The sequence below is a fragment of the Harmonia axyridis genome, chromosome 6, assembly GCF_914767665.1.
Source record: "Harmonia axyridis chromosome 6, icHarAxyr1.1, whole genome shotgun sequence".
NCBI lineage: Eukaryota > Metazoa > Arthropoda > Insecta > Coleoptera > Coccinellidae > Harmonia > Harmonia axyridis.
The window spans coordinates 4,471,638-4,490,053 of record NC_059506.1 but is presented as its reverse complement, the minus strand read 5'-3'; the positions used below and the strand labels follow the sequence as shown (position 1 = coordinate 4,490,053).

Here is an 18,416-nt window from a genome sequence, read left to right as displayed (position 1 = left end):
TTCCAGAGATAGGTTTTAAAAATGATGTGACTCAATTAAGGTTCCGAAACTGCTTCAACCGTTCGATAGTTGTAATCGAGTAATAGTGTATTTGATTGATTCTATCCTTAGTTGATGGAAATCAACGAAGGATAGGATAACTAATCAACTTGAAATAAAATAGTTATGGAATTGAGTTTCACAAATTTATAATAAAATAAAAATTGTTTCTTGACGTTGTTGATTCGACTGGTTTTTACATGCATTATAACTTATCGCCATTGACTGTTAAGTCTTCTAAAATTTAGTTTTGAGTTCAGGCATTTGTAAAATTAGAATATCGACGCTAATACCTGCAATTTGAAGTCCAAAATTCAAGGCATAGATAAACCATTTTCCAATAAGAGGATTGAGAAAAGGTGAAAAAACTTTATTTGTACGCAAAATAAAAAGAATTAGAAATATTTCAAACTGTGAATGAGCTAAAAGGTTTTCCAATACCTCTTATTGGATAACTTTTTCATTTTGAAAATCACGCTATCTGAGAAGCTGTCACTTTTACTGTTGTCATCTTTTGGCATTTGACAAGTAAAAATTACGCCATTATTAAATATGGAACGATAGACGACCCAACAAAGCAATGAAAAGGCAAAGGCAATTGTCAAGAAAAGTTTCCTGATCATATTATTTCTTGAAGAAGTGATCACTATTGGCCATCGAGATCTTTTGATTTAACACCTTTCCACTTTTTTCTTTTGGTCATGTGAAAGATAAGGCTATGGTCCACAATCGATTCATTAAAGATGGGATTCGTGAAGTTAATGTGCGAATTGATCATGAAAAATATATGGTGCTGTAACTATAGCCGAGGCGGCTATTTGGCTGATATCGTTTTCCATAGTATTTGGGATAACTTCTTACAATGTGAAAAACAGTCATTGATTTCTCTTGAAATATATTCTTTTTTTTATATTAAATTGAAATCTCTTGATGAAAAACCCCATATTATGAGGTAGTTCTTGATAATGTATTAAAGTTAAGATTCTTTTTTTGCATGATAGATTTTCAGTTACAAATTGAAAATGCAATTAAAAAATGATTTTCAGTTTGAAATATCACAGAGGTGTACAATTTTCATCTTTCACAAATTGAGCGCAATTAATAAATAGATAGTTTTAAGAAGAACTATTGACACCCTGTATGTCGGAATATGAAGCATTTTGGAATATAAGTCATACAGGGTGTTAGTGACTAAGTGCAATAAATTTCAGAAAGTGGTTCTGTATGAGAAATAATAACAGTTTTGCTATATAACTTATGTTCCAAAATGTTTCGTATTCTTAGATACAGGTTGTTAAAGTTTTTTTATTTCAAAGTGAACATTTATTAGAACCTATTTTCAATTTTATTGAAAAAAAATGGTACGATATTTCAAACTGAAAATAATTTAATTCCAATTTGCGACCACGCCCCTTCTGGATAATGTATCAAAGAACTGCAAAATACGCGTTAAGATATTTCATCTTTTTTGCATAAAAACGAGACAGGATAGATTTTTGTCACGAATTGAATGAAGAATTCAAAAATGATTGTTAGTTTGAAACATCTCAGTGGCGTACCATTTTTTTCTTAAAAAATTGAGATCATTACCCGTATGCACGCCAATGACGAACATAAAATGTTTAATTGCATGTCAGAAAAGGGGATTCACGGCTTGGCTTGATATTCAAGCTGCTTGACTCGAGCTCAAGTAGCTTGAGCTTGAATAGTAGTTTTTTAATGATAAGTCAAGTACTTAATTAAGAAATACTTGACTTGATATTGAAAAACTACTACTTGACTTGAAATTGAGTTGATTTCTAGTCGAGCTCAAGCTACTTGAGCTCGAATCAAGTAGCTTGAATATCAAGCCAAGCCGTGAATCCCTAGTCAGAAAACGCGTAATAACAACCTCTTGAAACCCACCAAATTTCATTCGCATATCGCGACCGGTTTCAGAGTAATAAATAAGTAGTCGGTTTTTCAGTAAAATTTTAACACCCCGTATCTCGGAAAACGAAGCATTTGCTGACAAAAGTTATATAGCAAAATGTCACTAACACCCTGTATATAGCATTCATTCTCATGCAAAATCACCTCCTGAAGTTTGTCGCACGTATTCAGCAACACCCTGTATATTATTCTCCAAGACCATTAGTTTTGACATTTTTTATTACTGTCATCTATCCCATTCTAATGGTCCACAATCATCAGAAATAACAAATCCGACAAGAAATAAGATCGACAAATAAACGGAACTCCCCGAGATCCCCCCAAATCTCGGCCAACTACAAAAACCTCTCTTTCAACGCGCTGAAAAGTCCTCCTAATCCGTCTTTGTTTATGCGCGACCATAATATCAAACAATCTCCTACTGAAACGTGACCGAGAAAGGAACCCATCGGCATTTCCGGGTTTTTGATGCCGGTCCCTCCGCATATACGCATCGGCCGAAGAAAAAGATGAAAAAAAAGGAGAAACGAAGTCGATACGAATGCAGGCTGCGTATGTCTTTCATTCAGATCGCCTTCGTCGCGCGTACAACAGATTTGTATTCGTACAATCGGACGTGTCGTCGCGTTCAACATTCGTACCGACAGGAAGAATACGCTTGGTTATTATTCGTATCCGGCCCAGCTGTAACCCGCGCGCTCTGAGATTTCTTATTCGGTGACGAAGCGTAGATTTTGCTATCTGGATGGAATGATTGGAATGCTCTTTCCGGGTTAGGAGTACCTACTCCCTGAGCGGGAATCTTCCTCCATTGGGTGGGATATTAACGGCCGTGTGCACCGAAGAATCCAAGATTATTATTTAACTAGAGTTAAATCATCCATTTCTGATGCACCTCACGTTGAATTTACACAAGATTGAACTAATTCCTCAAAATATTATTTGCCATTTAAAATAGAACTATGTACTTCTGAAGGGTGTTTTTTTTTAGAGCTATACAACTTTAAATTGCAATAAAACAACGATGGATTATAATAATAATAATAATAATAACATTTATTGATCCTTTAAGACAAACAAGTATAGGACCGGTCATAATAAAGCAAAAGAAAGAAAATTCAAAAAGATTAAACTAAACAATATTTGCAATTGACTGTTACTCGTATAGTTTTAAGTCATTATACTCTAAATATTCTCTTACTGAGTAGTAACATTTATTCAGTAACAGATTCTTAACTAATTTTTTGAAGTAGTACATAATCTTGTGGCATTACATTTTAAATATGATTTCTGGCATATGACCGCCACGGCTGGCTCGGATGTAGTCCAATCTGGACGTCCAATTTTCGATGACTTTTTCCAACATTTGTGGCCGTATATCGGCAATAACACGGCGAATGTTGTCTTCCAAATGGTCAAGGGTTTGTGGCTTATCCGCATAGACTAATGACTTCACATAGCCCCACAGAAAGTAGTCTAGCGGTGTTAAATCACAAGATCTTGGAGGCCAATTCACAGGTCCAAAACGTGAAATTAGGCGGTCACCAAACGTGTATTTCAATAAATGGATTGTGGCACGAGCTGTGTGACATGTTGCGCCGTCTTGTTGGAACCACAGCTCCTGGACATCATGGTTGTTCAATTCAAGAATGAAAAAGTTAGTAATCATGGCTCTATACCGATCACCATTGACTGTAACGTTCTGGCCATCATCGTTTTTGAAGAAGTACGGACCAATGATTCCACCAGCCCATAAAGCGCACCAAACAGTCAGTTTTTCTGGATGTAACGGTGTTTCGACATACACTTGAGGATTAGCTTCACTCCAAATGCGGCAGTTTTGTTTTTTGACGTAGCCATTCAACCAGAAGTGCGCTTCATCGCTAATGGACGTAGTGCGCGATACGTATTCCGCACAGAACCATTATTTTCGAAATAAAATTGCACTATTTGCAAGCGTTGTTCAGGCGTCAGTTTATTCATGATGAATTACCAAACCAAACTGAGAATAAATCACTTGACAGCTGTTGAATCGGTCCCAATCTTGAACAGTAATGCCAACTTAAAGTTATATACCTCGAAAAAAAAACACCCGTTACATTACCTTTACAAATTATCCAGTGCCCGAAAAATGCCTTTTAATAATTTCAAAGACTGTTTTATGGTCTAAAGAAGTCTGAGATGAAATTTGGTGGAGAGATCTATAAAACCTAATAAAGAGCCCTGATGAAAAATCAATAAAGATTCGAAACGTTGGCAAATTTAATAAAGGTTTTTTGTTCTTATTTGCTGTGATTACCTATTTTGTTGATACTTGATATTTTTCTGAAGTCATGTTTGAAGTCCCAACTGGTGGCCGGCTAGGTCTTCTTCTTCTTCTTCGGGTGCCTATTCGTTCCGAATATTGGCGATCATCCTGGATATGATAACTTTATTCACGGCCGCTCTGAATAACTCGGGCGTAGTTTTCGAGAACCATGTCCTTAAATTTTTAAGCCGGCTAGGTCGCCTGACCTAAAGTCTATTTTTATATAAAATCTTTTTCCCTAAAGGTAAAAGTCCATAGACGTTAGGTCAGGCGACCTAGCCGGCCATTTGTTGGGACATCGAATATGACTTTAGAAAAATATCAAGTATGCCATATTTTTGGAATGATAATCTTATTCCATTTGAAAAAAAAAATCATAGCGATTTCATGAAATATCAGTTTGCGGAAAACTCAATCAACCTCCTTGAATTCAACGTAAAAAGTTACCACAATGTTTTTACATAAATTAAAAATTTCGAACAAAAAAAACGTTACATCAATATTTCGAAAATGAATGTAACGGTGAAAGCAATGTAGTTGCGGTTTTCGCCAATGAAAATTGGCCCCCAGAAATCGACATCAGTTTTCGTCTATCTAGTATAGAAATAGGACTTCCCATTCAAAAGTGTCCAATTTGGCCCACCCTGTACAACTTCGTACATAGCACAAAGTTTGATCATCGCAGAACCGTCAGACAGGAAATGAATGGGTAACAAACTTTGACTGATATGCGAAAAGCCTCGAGGTGGTAATCCTTCTTAAAAAGTCCCACTTTATATTTCTTTGGCCAGTAGCAAGCATTTATGCGATGTTGCCAAACTTTCCTTTTATCAAATTATAGGATAGCCATCTGGTAGTTATTTTTCCAGCACCCGAGTGATGAAACGGATAAAATTATTCAAGATCTTTATCCAGCCTTCGCTGGATGGCATATCTGGGAGTAGCAAGCCCTGAATGAAAAGGACTGAAGGCTTATGGCCAAACTTTCAAATATAACGACGTGAATATTTCCGACGTCATTAGTGTTCGTCGAAGTCAATTAATTGGACAAGTCATCCATGTGGTATACAGATGAATCAAAATAAGAGGGGGACACTGGCATCGGTGTATACGGGTCTGAATTGAGGCTACGTGTACTCTGGATAACGAACCCTTTGATTTGAAGGAAGAAACCAGAGCCGTCTGTGAATGTGCGCTGAAGAGTATCCTGAAAAGAAGCTCATAGTGCACCTATAGGTAATTTCGAGTTTTTCCGTGAAACGAATATATCGGTCAATCTTTATTTGGAAGGAAAATATTATTATAATTGCAAAATGTTAACGAACGTGCATATGGTACCAGGATCAGAGACTAATTTGTTGTGGTTCCGGGTTATCCATGTCCTGGTCCGGAGTTCACAGCGCTGTTTCGATGACATGTGTCAAACAGAACTGTCATATGTTAAGTTACCCCTTTAACATTATGGATCGTTTATCTACCACCGAACGTGTGAAATTTGTGAAAACCTTCTAAAAAATAATGATTCTGCAGAAAGTACGTTTCGTACATTACGGACAGATTATGGTCAATATAATCGTCCCACTGAGCGTACAATTGACATTGAAAAAATTAGAAGGGACACTGGATCTGTTAGTGATGTCAGGCCCATACATCTTCAAAAGATTCAAATGTATCCATTTCTCGACGCGCACAACATTTGGGCCTCTTTTACGGCACGGGGTATTTTCTATCTGGATTTACATCTTCATCCTTATAAGGTTCAGTTACCACAAGAACTGACCATAGCATGTGTAGAACATATGCCGATTGGGTGTTTGAAAAACAACGTTTGGATTATATTTAGCATAGAATTTTCTTCAGAGACGAAGCATATTTTTTCACTCGGTAAAATTGTTTCAAATGTGACAGTGAAAACCCTCATGTAACTGCTGAGAAACTATTACTTCCACAAAAAGGCACTGTATGGTGTTCAATTTGGCCTGGTGGAATGATTGGCTTGTACTTCTTCAAAAATAAAGATGGTGTGACTCAAACCATCAATTCTCATCGCTATATCCGAATGATTACCGATTTTTTGTGATCTGAAATTAATGATATGAAATTGGAAGAGATGTGGATCCAGCAAGATGGTTCAACAAGCCACACAATACGACCCATTTTGGCTTTAATGCAAGAAACATTCCCAGGTCACGTAATTTCTAGTTTAGGCGATGTGACTTGGCCATCAAGTTTTTGTGATTATCTCCTTTGGATTTTATATTTCAGGCCAAGTAACAGTCACCAACAAACAGAAACATATGTCCACCATTTAGAATCCTGGAAACAACATATTCACTTGAATAAATCAAATTCCGACTAATGTACTGGCTATCATCATCCTCATTCTCAGCTAACAACCCATTGTCGGATTAAGCCTCCCCTAGTTTTGTCCATCTCTCTATATATTTCTCCTCCTTCTTCTTCTTTAAGTGCCGTCTCCTCAACGGAGGTTGGCGACCATCAACTGGAATTCCTCTCTGTCTCTCTCTTCTCCTCCAACTTCCTCCAAATTTTCCGGTTTTGAGCTTGCTGTCCCCAGTTTGTGCCCAGATTTTTTTTATATCATCATTATACAGGGTGTTTCATTGGGAAACGGAAATACTTCACAGGTGCAAAGGTGGCACCAAGGCGGTTCAGGAGATACCCCATTTATTGGGTCTTACTGTCTTCTCAGCCGAGATACAGGGTGTTTTATGAATTTTGTCCGTTTCTTTCTGAGGCCATATCAAACGAACCACCCGGTATATTTTCTTCATATTTGGCAAATATGTTCCTAATTGAGAGCCCAAACGTATCATGGAATAGCCGCCTTGAAAATCCAGGTCCGGGTTAACAAAAAATTATGAATCGTTTGAATCCTCGTAACAACACCCTGAACATCGGAATTTTGAAAATCTGTTTTAATATTTGGAAACACCACTAAAAACTAAACTGAGACGTGTACTTCAAATTTTCGCGCAAATTTTCAAGGTAAAAGTGAAGTTTTTAAGAACTTGGATACCTGAAAGTGGTTTGAAGTGATTTTTAACAATATCAGTGATACGATATTTCACTCAAATCACGAGTTTCTCCACAAAGAACGCACTTCTTATGGCCCACAGTGAATGAAAGTTTCATATCAACTTAAAATATTAGGAGATGAATACCTAAATATATTCAGAAAACAAACTTTAAGCGTGCCAAACGACGTGAAACAACGGATGACACTAGAAGAGCAATAGTTGCATTTCAGCAGGTAGATACAGAAAATAATAAATATTCTGCATACTATAAATTCGACAATTGGGAAAAATATAGGATTCCAAAATATATCACAATCCGACAACGTAATCTAACCATGTTGGGGACATATAAAAATTGCTTATACTCCCTCTATGTTCATAACTCTATGGATATGACATAAAGACAACGTTTCCATTTCTGCGATTCGACTGAACATTGTCTCTTCAACAAACGATTCACATCCCGCCGCCAACCATAAAAAAATCAAAATAAACCTTGACACACTCCGTAAACCTTTGAACTCGTGCCTTTGCCATCTAGTACCAAGATGCGACATCTGTCCCAACAGTAATAGCAACGATGACAAAAGCAGAACATACATATAGAAAGCCTTGAAACACGCCCCAGAGATGCACATAATGCATTCTTGTGTTCTCTTCGCACTGCCACCGGCGAGGGAGCAATATCAGTGGCGTAGTGTAATTAATGTACTACGAGAGAGTGATTGATGAAGCGATTTTGACACCGTCTCAGAGTTCGGGATGGATGGTTTTCGTGTCAGACGTTCAAGTAGAGACAATTTTAACCATCCACGCGGCCAAAATTGGATTTTAAAAACTAACGATAATCATATAAAACAAATTATCGTCGATTAGAAAACATTCCAGGTAATCCTAAATCACTCATTATAACCTCCCTAGGTACATCCTGAGCGTGCACAGATAGTTGGACCTTTACCAATCAACCAGTGCGCTCTTCTTCGAGATCACAGAGTTTGAAACAACAACAAATTTGAACATAAATATTTCTTTACCGCTGTCAGTTTTTGGAGTGAAAGTGATGGATTTCGATAACCCTGGTAATATTCTTCATTTCTAATATAATTTACTTAGTCTCAATGCAAAATTAGTATATTTACGTAGTATATAACAAAGAGTGTTTTCTTAAACAAATTTTGAAGTAACTTTAAGCTTCAAATGCTAATTTGTTGTAGTCCTCCGTTGAACCCCGTGATTATTCTTTTTTTATCATGAAGTACCATCCTTTCCTTAGTAAATGTTACAAAAATTTCCTGCAGAAATTTTCAGATGATAAAAATAGGGCGATTTTTAACGACATAGTCTTTTTCAACAAAAATTTCAATTTTTTTATTATTTCGCTAATCATTGTTTTTCGTTATTTCAGAAACTGCCGGAAAATCAGGTGTGAAAACTGTTACCAGGAGTTACTTTCATGTAATGAAAGACCAAAATTTACCAAATTTTGAAGCAAAACTCGATTATCTGGAAAATCACTTACTATCCAACTATGACACCAGTGGTGATAATTTAAAAACAATTAAACAACGATTTTATTACATTATTAAATTAAATGATTAAATTATCATTGAAAAAGCTTTGCTACCAATAGGTCAATTGTCGGAGGAGGCTGCAGAAGCGCATAATGAACATTTCCGCGTATATCGTGAGAATTTCGCTAGAAAGTTTTCTAGAGAACAATGCAACCTTGATGTATATCACAGATTATTATTGACTTCGGATCCATTGATCAGCAGTCTGAGACCCAAAAAAGCATCAATATCAAAAAGTTTTTGTCCTGAAACAATAGAAATGCTATTGACGGCAGATTTCAACTCGAACCCGATTCAGATTGCGAGGAAGATGACTCTTTAATTGAATAAAAATATAATTACTGCATAAAGACAATTATATGTATTTTTTATGTTATTTTGCGGAGAAATTGTTTCACTCAACGTGAAAATGAAATAAATCCAACATTTGTTTTGAATATCACGGCTTTTCATTTACGGAAACCCAAGACGACTTTTTTTTCTATTCCAATGTTTTTTTATTTACATTTTACAAGAGAAACGATTAAAAAATCTTCAATCAGACATATAATACTGCATAGAAACGATAAATACCGAATATAAATGATAAAAGTGAGAAAATATTTTTGGCCGCGTAGATCGTTGAAATTGACCTATGTGCGGCGGTAGCAATATCAGTGGCGTAGTGTAATTAATGTTCTACGAGAGAGTGATTGATGAAGCAATTTTGACACCGTCTCAGAGTTCGGGATGGATGGTTTTCGTGTCGGACGTTCAAGTAGAGACGACGATAGGAATAAATAAGCGAAACAATGGGCATTGTTCGTTTGACGGACAAAACATGACTTGTGCGACTGCCTTTAGACCCGGGGAGAGAATTGAAGTAATCGGATCCCGTAGCAGGAACTGGTGTCGAGAAAGGAATTAGTAGTTAATAAGCTGTCGATCCGGTAGTGGTTGTGCAGACTGGGAGCTTGTTAGCCTATATAACCCCAGGAGGGAACAATGGACAGTTGGGTCGAAGAGGGCAATATTCAGTCAACGTCTAAATGACGCAAAATCTCATCTTCGGAAACTTGTAAAGTAGCTGGGGTGAAGTTGATGTTAATGAAATCGCGAACAAGATGAGATTTCCCAGTTGAGGTTTCGGAAAGTACAGCAAATTATACACAATTCAGTTATAGAGTGAGTTTCGAGTACAGGGTGTGCCAAATTCGAAGCCCACTGAAAGCATTTCGTGAACTATAAGACTAACGCCCAGTTGCAGAAACGTTAATTAAAATTTAATGCCGTCATAGAAATTTCAATCCTCCAGTAGTAGGTGCCTATTGGCTAGCTGCACCTTTTAATGGAAGATTAAAATTATAATGAGGCATTAAATTTCAATGAATGTTCCTGCAACTGGTTGTGTAAGAGGAAGTCTTAAAAAATCCTCTTTTTTTGTCGAAGATGTCAGAAAACAGATCATATCTTAATTCGTTCTAGAGTTTCTGAAGAATAACAATTTCAAATATTTCGCTATATCTTGGTTTATCTTCTAGATATTCGAAAAATTGTAAAAGGATTTTTTTTTTACTTTTTACTCATATTCATAGCAGATCAAAGAAATTAATTACCGTTTTAGATATAAAGAGGAGAGTTGGTGTTTCTTAAATGGGACACCCTATATTTTTCAACAGTTTTTTAGCCTCAGATTTGTCAAAAAGCACACGTTACCGGAACGAACAATTCACTTCATTTGGTCTATCGATTAATCTTTAAACTAATTGAAAAAAATCAGGTCCGGATTACTTAGATAAATGTATGTATAGTGGAATATTGAAATTTGATGAAAATATTCGAAAAGAGCCGAAACTTTTCTATGGGTTGATTTTAATGTCCCGCAGGTCATTCAAAATTTCAGCCAAAAATTTAGTTCATTAGTGGAATTTCACTAAATCGTATATATATTATTATTTCAAAAAAGGAAATCGGGGGTCCTTGAAAATTTTTTCTCTAAGTCTTATAGTTCTCGAGATGCTCTCAGTCAGCATCAAAATTGGTACACCATGTACGCAAATGTTCATTCATTCTTATTATCTCAAAAATTTCATAAAAAAATGCGAATTTTTTGTTTTCTAGCAATGGTTTGATCTTTCTTTCTACACTCCTGAACAAAAATTTCGACAATTTGCATATTTTTTTTTATATTATGTAGTTGTTTAGTGATGTTGATAGGAAGGAATAACAATAGGAAAAATAAATAACAGAATAGTTCTTTCTCTAATTCTGTGGTTATTCCGTTCATTCTTCCACATCTTGTAGAACAAAATCGTGCGAGAATATATCAGAAACGCACAGTTTTCATGGTTATATTTTATTATTCTATGTTGGTTCTCTGAACTTTCCGCCACGGCTTTATCTGTCAATTCATCAATTTGCCTTAAAGAAATCAGTTCTGCCAACCAACATTTTTCAATGCAAAAATCACTAAATTATATTTATGGAAATATTTCATTAATTTCAATGAAAATGCAATGAATTAGAGAAAATAATGTATAATACTCGTACAGAAGGCTCATTCTACCACTCGTTCATTCCAAAACTCGCCACTTCGTGGCTCGTTTTTGAATTTTGAACTCGTGGAAGAATATCAATGCCTTCTGCACTTGTATTATAAATAACTATTATAATACAAGTACAGAAGGCATTGATATTCTTCCACGAGATCAAAATTCAAAAACGAGCCACGAAGTGGCGAGTTTTTGAATGAACGAATGGTAAAATGAGCCTTCTGTACGAGTATTATACATTATTTTCTCCAATTCATTGCATTCTTATTGAAATTGATTAAATATTCCCATAAATATCATTAAGTGATTTTTGCATTGGAAAATGTCGTTTGGCAGAACTGATTTCTTTAAGTACCAATATGATAATAAAATATAACCATGAAAACTGTGCGTTTCTGATATATTCTCGCACGATTTTGTTCTACAAGATGTGGAAGAATGAACGGAATAACCACAGAATTAGAGAAAAGAAAGTAACATTCTCCTAAAAATTGAAGAAAAAGTGACGATAACACTCATTTGTCTCTTTTTCAACATTCAAACCAGTATTAGAAGAGAAGACAGTTATTGCAACATACAAATAAGCGATGACTTAAAATTAAAGCATTCTGTAAGAAAGGATTCTCTAACACGATTTTAAAAGTGAACTAATGTAAGGTGCTGTCAAAGAAAATGAAAGACAGTAAAGTGACAGATCGCTAAATTTGTGATTTCTATTGGACAAAACTACAAAATCGACAATGAAAGCAAGAGTTAGTAATTTTAGCTGGGCCAAGTGATGAGGATATTGAGGAATTGATTCTTCATAATACAATTGGTGTAAAAAATATACCAAAACCATTTGAACCCGTTTTTGATAATATAAGAGATAAGCAATTTCATTTAAATTACTTCCGTTCTTCGAGAACTGATTTGCGAAAAGTATACATTCTTTCTTGCTTATTTGTCAAGTTATTACACCGAATATTCTTCAAAATTTTATATTTTGACGCCTATTTTTCAATGGATTTGGTACTTATTCGGAAATTCATCAACGATAAAATAATAAACCAAAGTAATTCATCAGTGGTAATTATTTTGTTTCATTATTAAACTACTATAAAGTTTCAATAATTTGACTCATTCCATTTTGATTATGTATTTTATTGTTTTGCATTTGAGGTGTCTCTATTTACTATTTTTTATTGGCTTTTAACTACACTAATGTGATTGTACTCCCGAAAGTTGTAATGGCTTCTTAAGTAATTTTTATAGTATTAATTATTTACCTTCACTATATACCACCTCATCTTAGTTTCCTCTCAATGATATTTTAGTAAAATGAAGGTTAGTTTTTGTTGTTGTCGAATAAACAAGGTGTTTTTATTTGATCTGGTGAAATATTCTCATTTAATATTTTGCAGTAAAAATATCTTTTCTTTTTTTTTGTTTGTTACTTTTTGGCATTTTCGATCATTTGTTTTGACAAATCATTTTGCTTGATAAAAATTTATTTCAATCGAAATTAAATGACTACTGTTCTATTAAGAATTAAGAATTGTTTCAATTCACAGTAATGTGTAGTAATAATAACTTTGAGTTATTCAAAATGATAAATCTGAAGAGCTGCTGTATAGCGTTGTCATTTGAATTTTGGCAAGTCGTTCTCGAGCCAAATTTCGAAGGTGGAACCATACCCGCTAGGGTTTGACTAGGACGCGAAGTACATAACATTTCTCCGGAAAAATCCAAAATAATAAAAAAAATGGAAATAGAACGACTGTCATTTCATTTTGATAATTCGCCTGGACTGCTCGAGATTTTATCAATAAATCCCATTTACGATATTAACATATAAACAAACTTCAAAGAAAAGGGAAATCTATTATATGTATAAAATTTTGGTCCGATTTTCATAAGACAAACCTACCCTAGTTTGAATAACTGAATTATCTCACATTAATTAGAACATTGAATAATAGATTTTTGAATACTCAGCAAAATTCTTGAATAACTCACCTCTAAGTATATTTGGTTGTAGGGGTTGAATGAGCTATTTACATGGTGCAGGCTTATATTGACATGTGGCAGGGAATGAAGAAGCTGAGCAAGATAGGGGATGCTGTACGCTTCATCCCCGGTAGAGACGCCCATGCCACCGATATCTGTTTCCTAGGTCATGTCATTCCGGTGTGGATTACTGCAGCAGTCATGGAAGTCGTCGAATACTGTCCATTTTGCTGAAACGAGAAACTGCCTTTAGGAATAACGAAGAACATATGTGAAAAATGTGGCGGGTTCAAGGGTTTTGAATTACACTGAATGTAAGTCTGCAACTCGTCACGTAACGATATAGAAATGCGAATTCTTTCTTCGAGATGTCTTCATTTACCAACTTTCAAATGAATATAGTTGCTGTGGACTATTTATCCACACTTTGTTCTCACTTTTTATTACTTTTTTATATGAATAGTTGGTCTTGTCTTGTAAAGAGATGTAATATTAATCAGGGGTAGTGATGTATCGTCATATTGGTGACTAATTAAAAAAAGTCTAAGTCAGATATCAATAAATATGATTAAGATAAATGTTCTGCCAAATAATTGTATCAACAAAAAAAAAAAAGTATTCACTCGAATGAAAGGTTTTCCATTAAGAGGATTCTAATATAATATAATACAGGGTGATTCGCCGCGATGGGCTAATAGACGTTTATGGAAAACTCTCCCTAAAATATTTTCCAATTTCTACAACTTCCGATTATACCGGAAACATACTACTAATTTCTTATTTCAAATGGGACATCCAGTACATTATTGCATGATAACAATTTCAGCAATATGCCATAAATAAAATGGTAGCGACAAGGAATGAACTTTTTCTCTAATATTTCTGTAGAAAGAGTTTTTTTTCGAAAATACCTTTTTAATTTTCGAATCTGCCGATTCTGTTTATGAGAAAATCATGAACTTGGACGACTCAGATTCATCATAACTCAAGATTTTCAAATTGGAACCTATATTTTCTTATTACTTCAGTCGATTCTACGTTCAAAAAGAGCAAACCATATACCTAAAATGAAAACTTTAAGTGTTGTCGAGGAAGAACTTGAAATCTATAACTTATTGGAAATATTCTGTGACTTCATAAAAAACAAAAAGAGACTAAAATTCAATGTTTTTATAACTAAATTTTATATTTCATCAAGTACCTTTCTAAATCATTGTCCTTCTTCAAATTTCCGAAATGATGGGCGCACTAAAATTTTGTTTTTTATTATTCTTTTTAATGCGATATTGTCACTCTGAAGAATCAATAAATTTTAGAATATTATTTTCAGTGAATAATTAAGCAATCTACTCTTAATGAAATTAAATTCAAAACCTCGTATCCAAATAGAATTGTTCATTTGTAGATCAAACTTTGAATTTAGAACGAAACAGCGAGTATAAAGTATTTCACTGATACCTATTTGGAAAAACCTTAAAATTCAAAAATTTGGCTCAGAATTCTATACCTTTACAATTGTAGAATTCTGAGTGTTTCTTCTGCTAGCACAACACACTTAAAAACTTGAGAACAGAATGATAATGAAGAGACACTTGCGAATGACGTTCTCCTTCGAATGATAAAACAGTTTATTTTAACAATCTACTGTTTATGCGCTTTAATGATATGCATAAAATACAAACCGCAATGAGACATTATTCATCAAGGAAGTACAACTCTCTAAAGTCTAAATCTTGGAATATGTTCGAACTTCACGATTACGCATTCATGTTTGAATATCAAGCTAGATCCAGATAAAAAGCAGTAAAACAATAATGATTGAGTTGGATAATGAGGGAATCTTCGGTACCATAAGGTTTCCAGAAAAGGTGTTTACTCATTAAATTGTGATTTTCTCACTCAGATATCAAGCCGACATTTGTTTTTAATATGCTTTTTTGGAGCATTGTACAGGATGTTCCATCATTCCGCGACGCTCTATTACGGTTCAGCTCTGAAATGTTATAATTATCATTATCTTTAGGCCCCATTAGAGCTACATTCTCAAAAGGTTTGAAAACACACAGGGCGTACCAAAAAAGTGTATATGGTCAAACATATGTTGTTATTGAATTTTCAAATTCCATGGAATAAATGAACCCAAGTTTGTTCAAAGTTTTATATTCTTAAAACTTTTTTTTAGATATTTCAAAGAGACTTAGGAAAAATTTAATGACTCAGAACTGAATGAATTTATTTGAATGTGATTTTAAAAGTGAATACTAGAAGACAGAACGGTGGTAATTACTAACTTTTTGATAATCATTGAAATTTGAAAACCCTACTGAGTGTTCAAAATGAGATTCATTGATGATTTATTCAAACGTTAATATCTGGCCTATTCCACACCTTGTATTATTAATTTTGATTAGGTATCCAATTTTATTATCTCTTACTAATTTTGAACACCCAGTAGAGTTATCCATAGTTATCAAGAATTCAGAATTGATACTTGTCTCCGTTCATCTAGTTATCACTTCCAAAATCTCATTAAATTTAATTCATTCATTTCAAAGTTATTAGATTTTCCAATTTATAAAAAATCGAAATATCTAAAAAACTTCAAGTTTCAAGCATATTTAAATTAGATCAAACTTGGATTCGTTCATTCCATGCAATCTGAAAATTCAATTAAAAATTGGCTTTATAAGGCAAATAGGCTATAATAGGCAATAAAAAATAGCCATATGTTTTGGTCATTCACATTTTCTTGTGACATCCTATATATTTACAAAAAATTTAAGAATGTAACCATAATAGAGGAGTATCAACGGTGGAACATCCTGTATAATGGCAAAATATTTCAGCAGAATGTGCCGAATAGTTTTGGAGATATGCATGACATTTATTAATTTATATACAGGGTGTTCTTAAATAGGAAGTTCAAACAACATTGAGATATAATTTTAAGAAAAAAAAATACTATGAACATTCATAGGTCTGCAAACCCTTTGATTTCAAGATACAGGATGTTCCTTGTAGTCTTACTCTTTTTGTGATGATTCTATGAGTTTATCGAATCTTTATGAATCATTGCTACAGACACTCATAATCAATTTATTAATCACAGCTCACTAAATGGATTTTAATGATGATTTGGATTTTTCTGAGGTCGAGAGAATTCGTTAAATTTTTTCGCGTAATCGGAAAAATTTTACACTACAGATTTGCAAACGAAGTTGGCATATCACGTGATGTGAACTCTAATTTGAAAGATGCTATGAGAATTTTTTTGAAAATAAATCAAACTTTAACACCCTGTAAAGCTGTTAGAATTAAAAAAGCGCTCGAAAGTTGTATTTGTTTAGGGAAAGTAGTTCAAAAGTGTAGAAATTATAGAGGTTTATAGAAATAGGCTAATTTTCGAAATACTTAGTCCTGTAGCTTTAACGAGATGCCGTATAGCAAGCAAATTTAGGTTTTCAGCTACATCTAATTCACGAAAAAGAAAACAAGAAATGTGAATAACCTTTTCTCTGAATATAATAATTCAAGAGTTGTAATGCTAAGTAATCAAAATTAAGGCACTCTGTATATAGAGAGAGACAAAAATCCAATAAATATATTTTATAAATAATTTTTAGTATTTGAAATTCATTGAATAATTACAATCAACGTACGTACGTTGGTTAATATAGAAATTTTAACGGTAATCATTAACGGTAAAGCAACTTTTTTTAAAATCGGAATTCAAAAAGAACCTTCTATTTTTACTGCAGCAAAGAAGTTTATCTATGTTTTCATAGATCCCAGAACGGACAACATAAAATAATGAATCATAGTGCCACCATGAGCTCTCTTGAGATAATAAAATTTATTCTTCGTTCAAATACAAGCATCGTTCAGATAAGAACCCAAATCCATTTCTTCCAACCAGACTTCGCACACTAAAAGAGAACTGGGTTTATTTCGGTTAAACGATAGCCGAACAGACGTTCCAGCTTCTGTTCGAAAGATTATAATTAAGATGACTGCGATATAGCGGCAAATAGATACACTGGTAAAACAAGAAGTGTTCTGGGTATCAATTAAAAATAACCTGATTTTGAGAGCGGTTAGAAAAAACATTCCACGCACGATTTGTTGGATAATTATGATGATTCTAATGCTGTCTACAAAATTAGAGTAGCAGAAGTTGAGACATTACTATTATTTATTCACAGACTATTCAAATTAAGGACTTCCTTCGGTCGAACTCCATTTGACTCATGCAAGAAAGATTAGTGTGTTAAAGAAATTTCTACTGTGCAGGATGTTTGGCTCGTAAGAAGAGTAATCTAATGGTAGAAGCAAAAAAACGAAATGCCTCAGAAGACTGGGAGGAAAACTTGAATAATCAATAATAATAAGAATTTGATAATTAATCATCAGTAAACAATGAAAATTTCGGAATTGAATCTCAAAAATAATTTTGTAAGCAGTAAAAAGAATGTTCAAACAATGAGGCCACTATACAGGGTTAGTTTTGAAGTTGTACATTATATTTAACCATAGATTCATCAAATGAAAAATTTTTAAATTTTTCCCAAATTCGGTTCAGGTAGAATGTGCACATCGAGCAAATGCACTCCTGTCCTTTCGATGTTTACAACACCGAGATAGCACAAAACTCAATCATTGTTGATACAGAAGATTTATGAATTTCAATATTTAATTCGATTAATGTTTCCAGATCTATGAATAATGAGATTGAATTTGCATTTTATTATGAACTTAGAGAAGTTATGATTCAGCCTCTATTTTACTGTTTGCCTCAAAGTGAAATAATTATGAATACATTATTTTCCATTGAGGAACATTGAGAGACACTACTGTGTTATCTAGGTCGTGGTCAGGATTTTACAGCCCTGTTTCAATGACATAAGTACATGAGTACGTTTCGAGTATTACGAGCAGATTATGATCAACATAAGCTTCAATCTGATTCTACCATTGGTGACACAATGATAACATTCGAAGAGACTTG

General features: G+C 34.0%; 1 protein-coding gene across 5 annotated transcripts in view; it reads right to left on the bottom strand.

The window, feature by feature from the left end:
* The window catches only part of LOC123683212 (protein tweety), an 83,910-nt gene that overhangs the window by 27,962 nt on the left and 37,532 nt on the right, over positions 1-18,416 (bottom strand). For 4 of the 5 annotated variants that reach the window (XM_045622116.1, XM_045622118.1, XM_045622119.1 and 1 more), the window contains exon 2: positions 13,421-13,641. In XM_045622116.1, coding sequence (XP_045478072.1) covers positions 13,421-13,555 — 135 coding nt within the window. In that variant the 5' untranslated portion in view covers positions 13,556-13,641. Of the gene's footprint in view, positions 1-13,420; positions 13,642-14,918; positions 15,024-18,416 lie in introns of those variants that run through there. The other variant, XM_045622117.1, reaches the window with a different exon arrangement.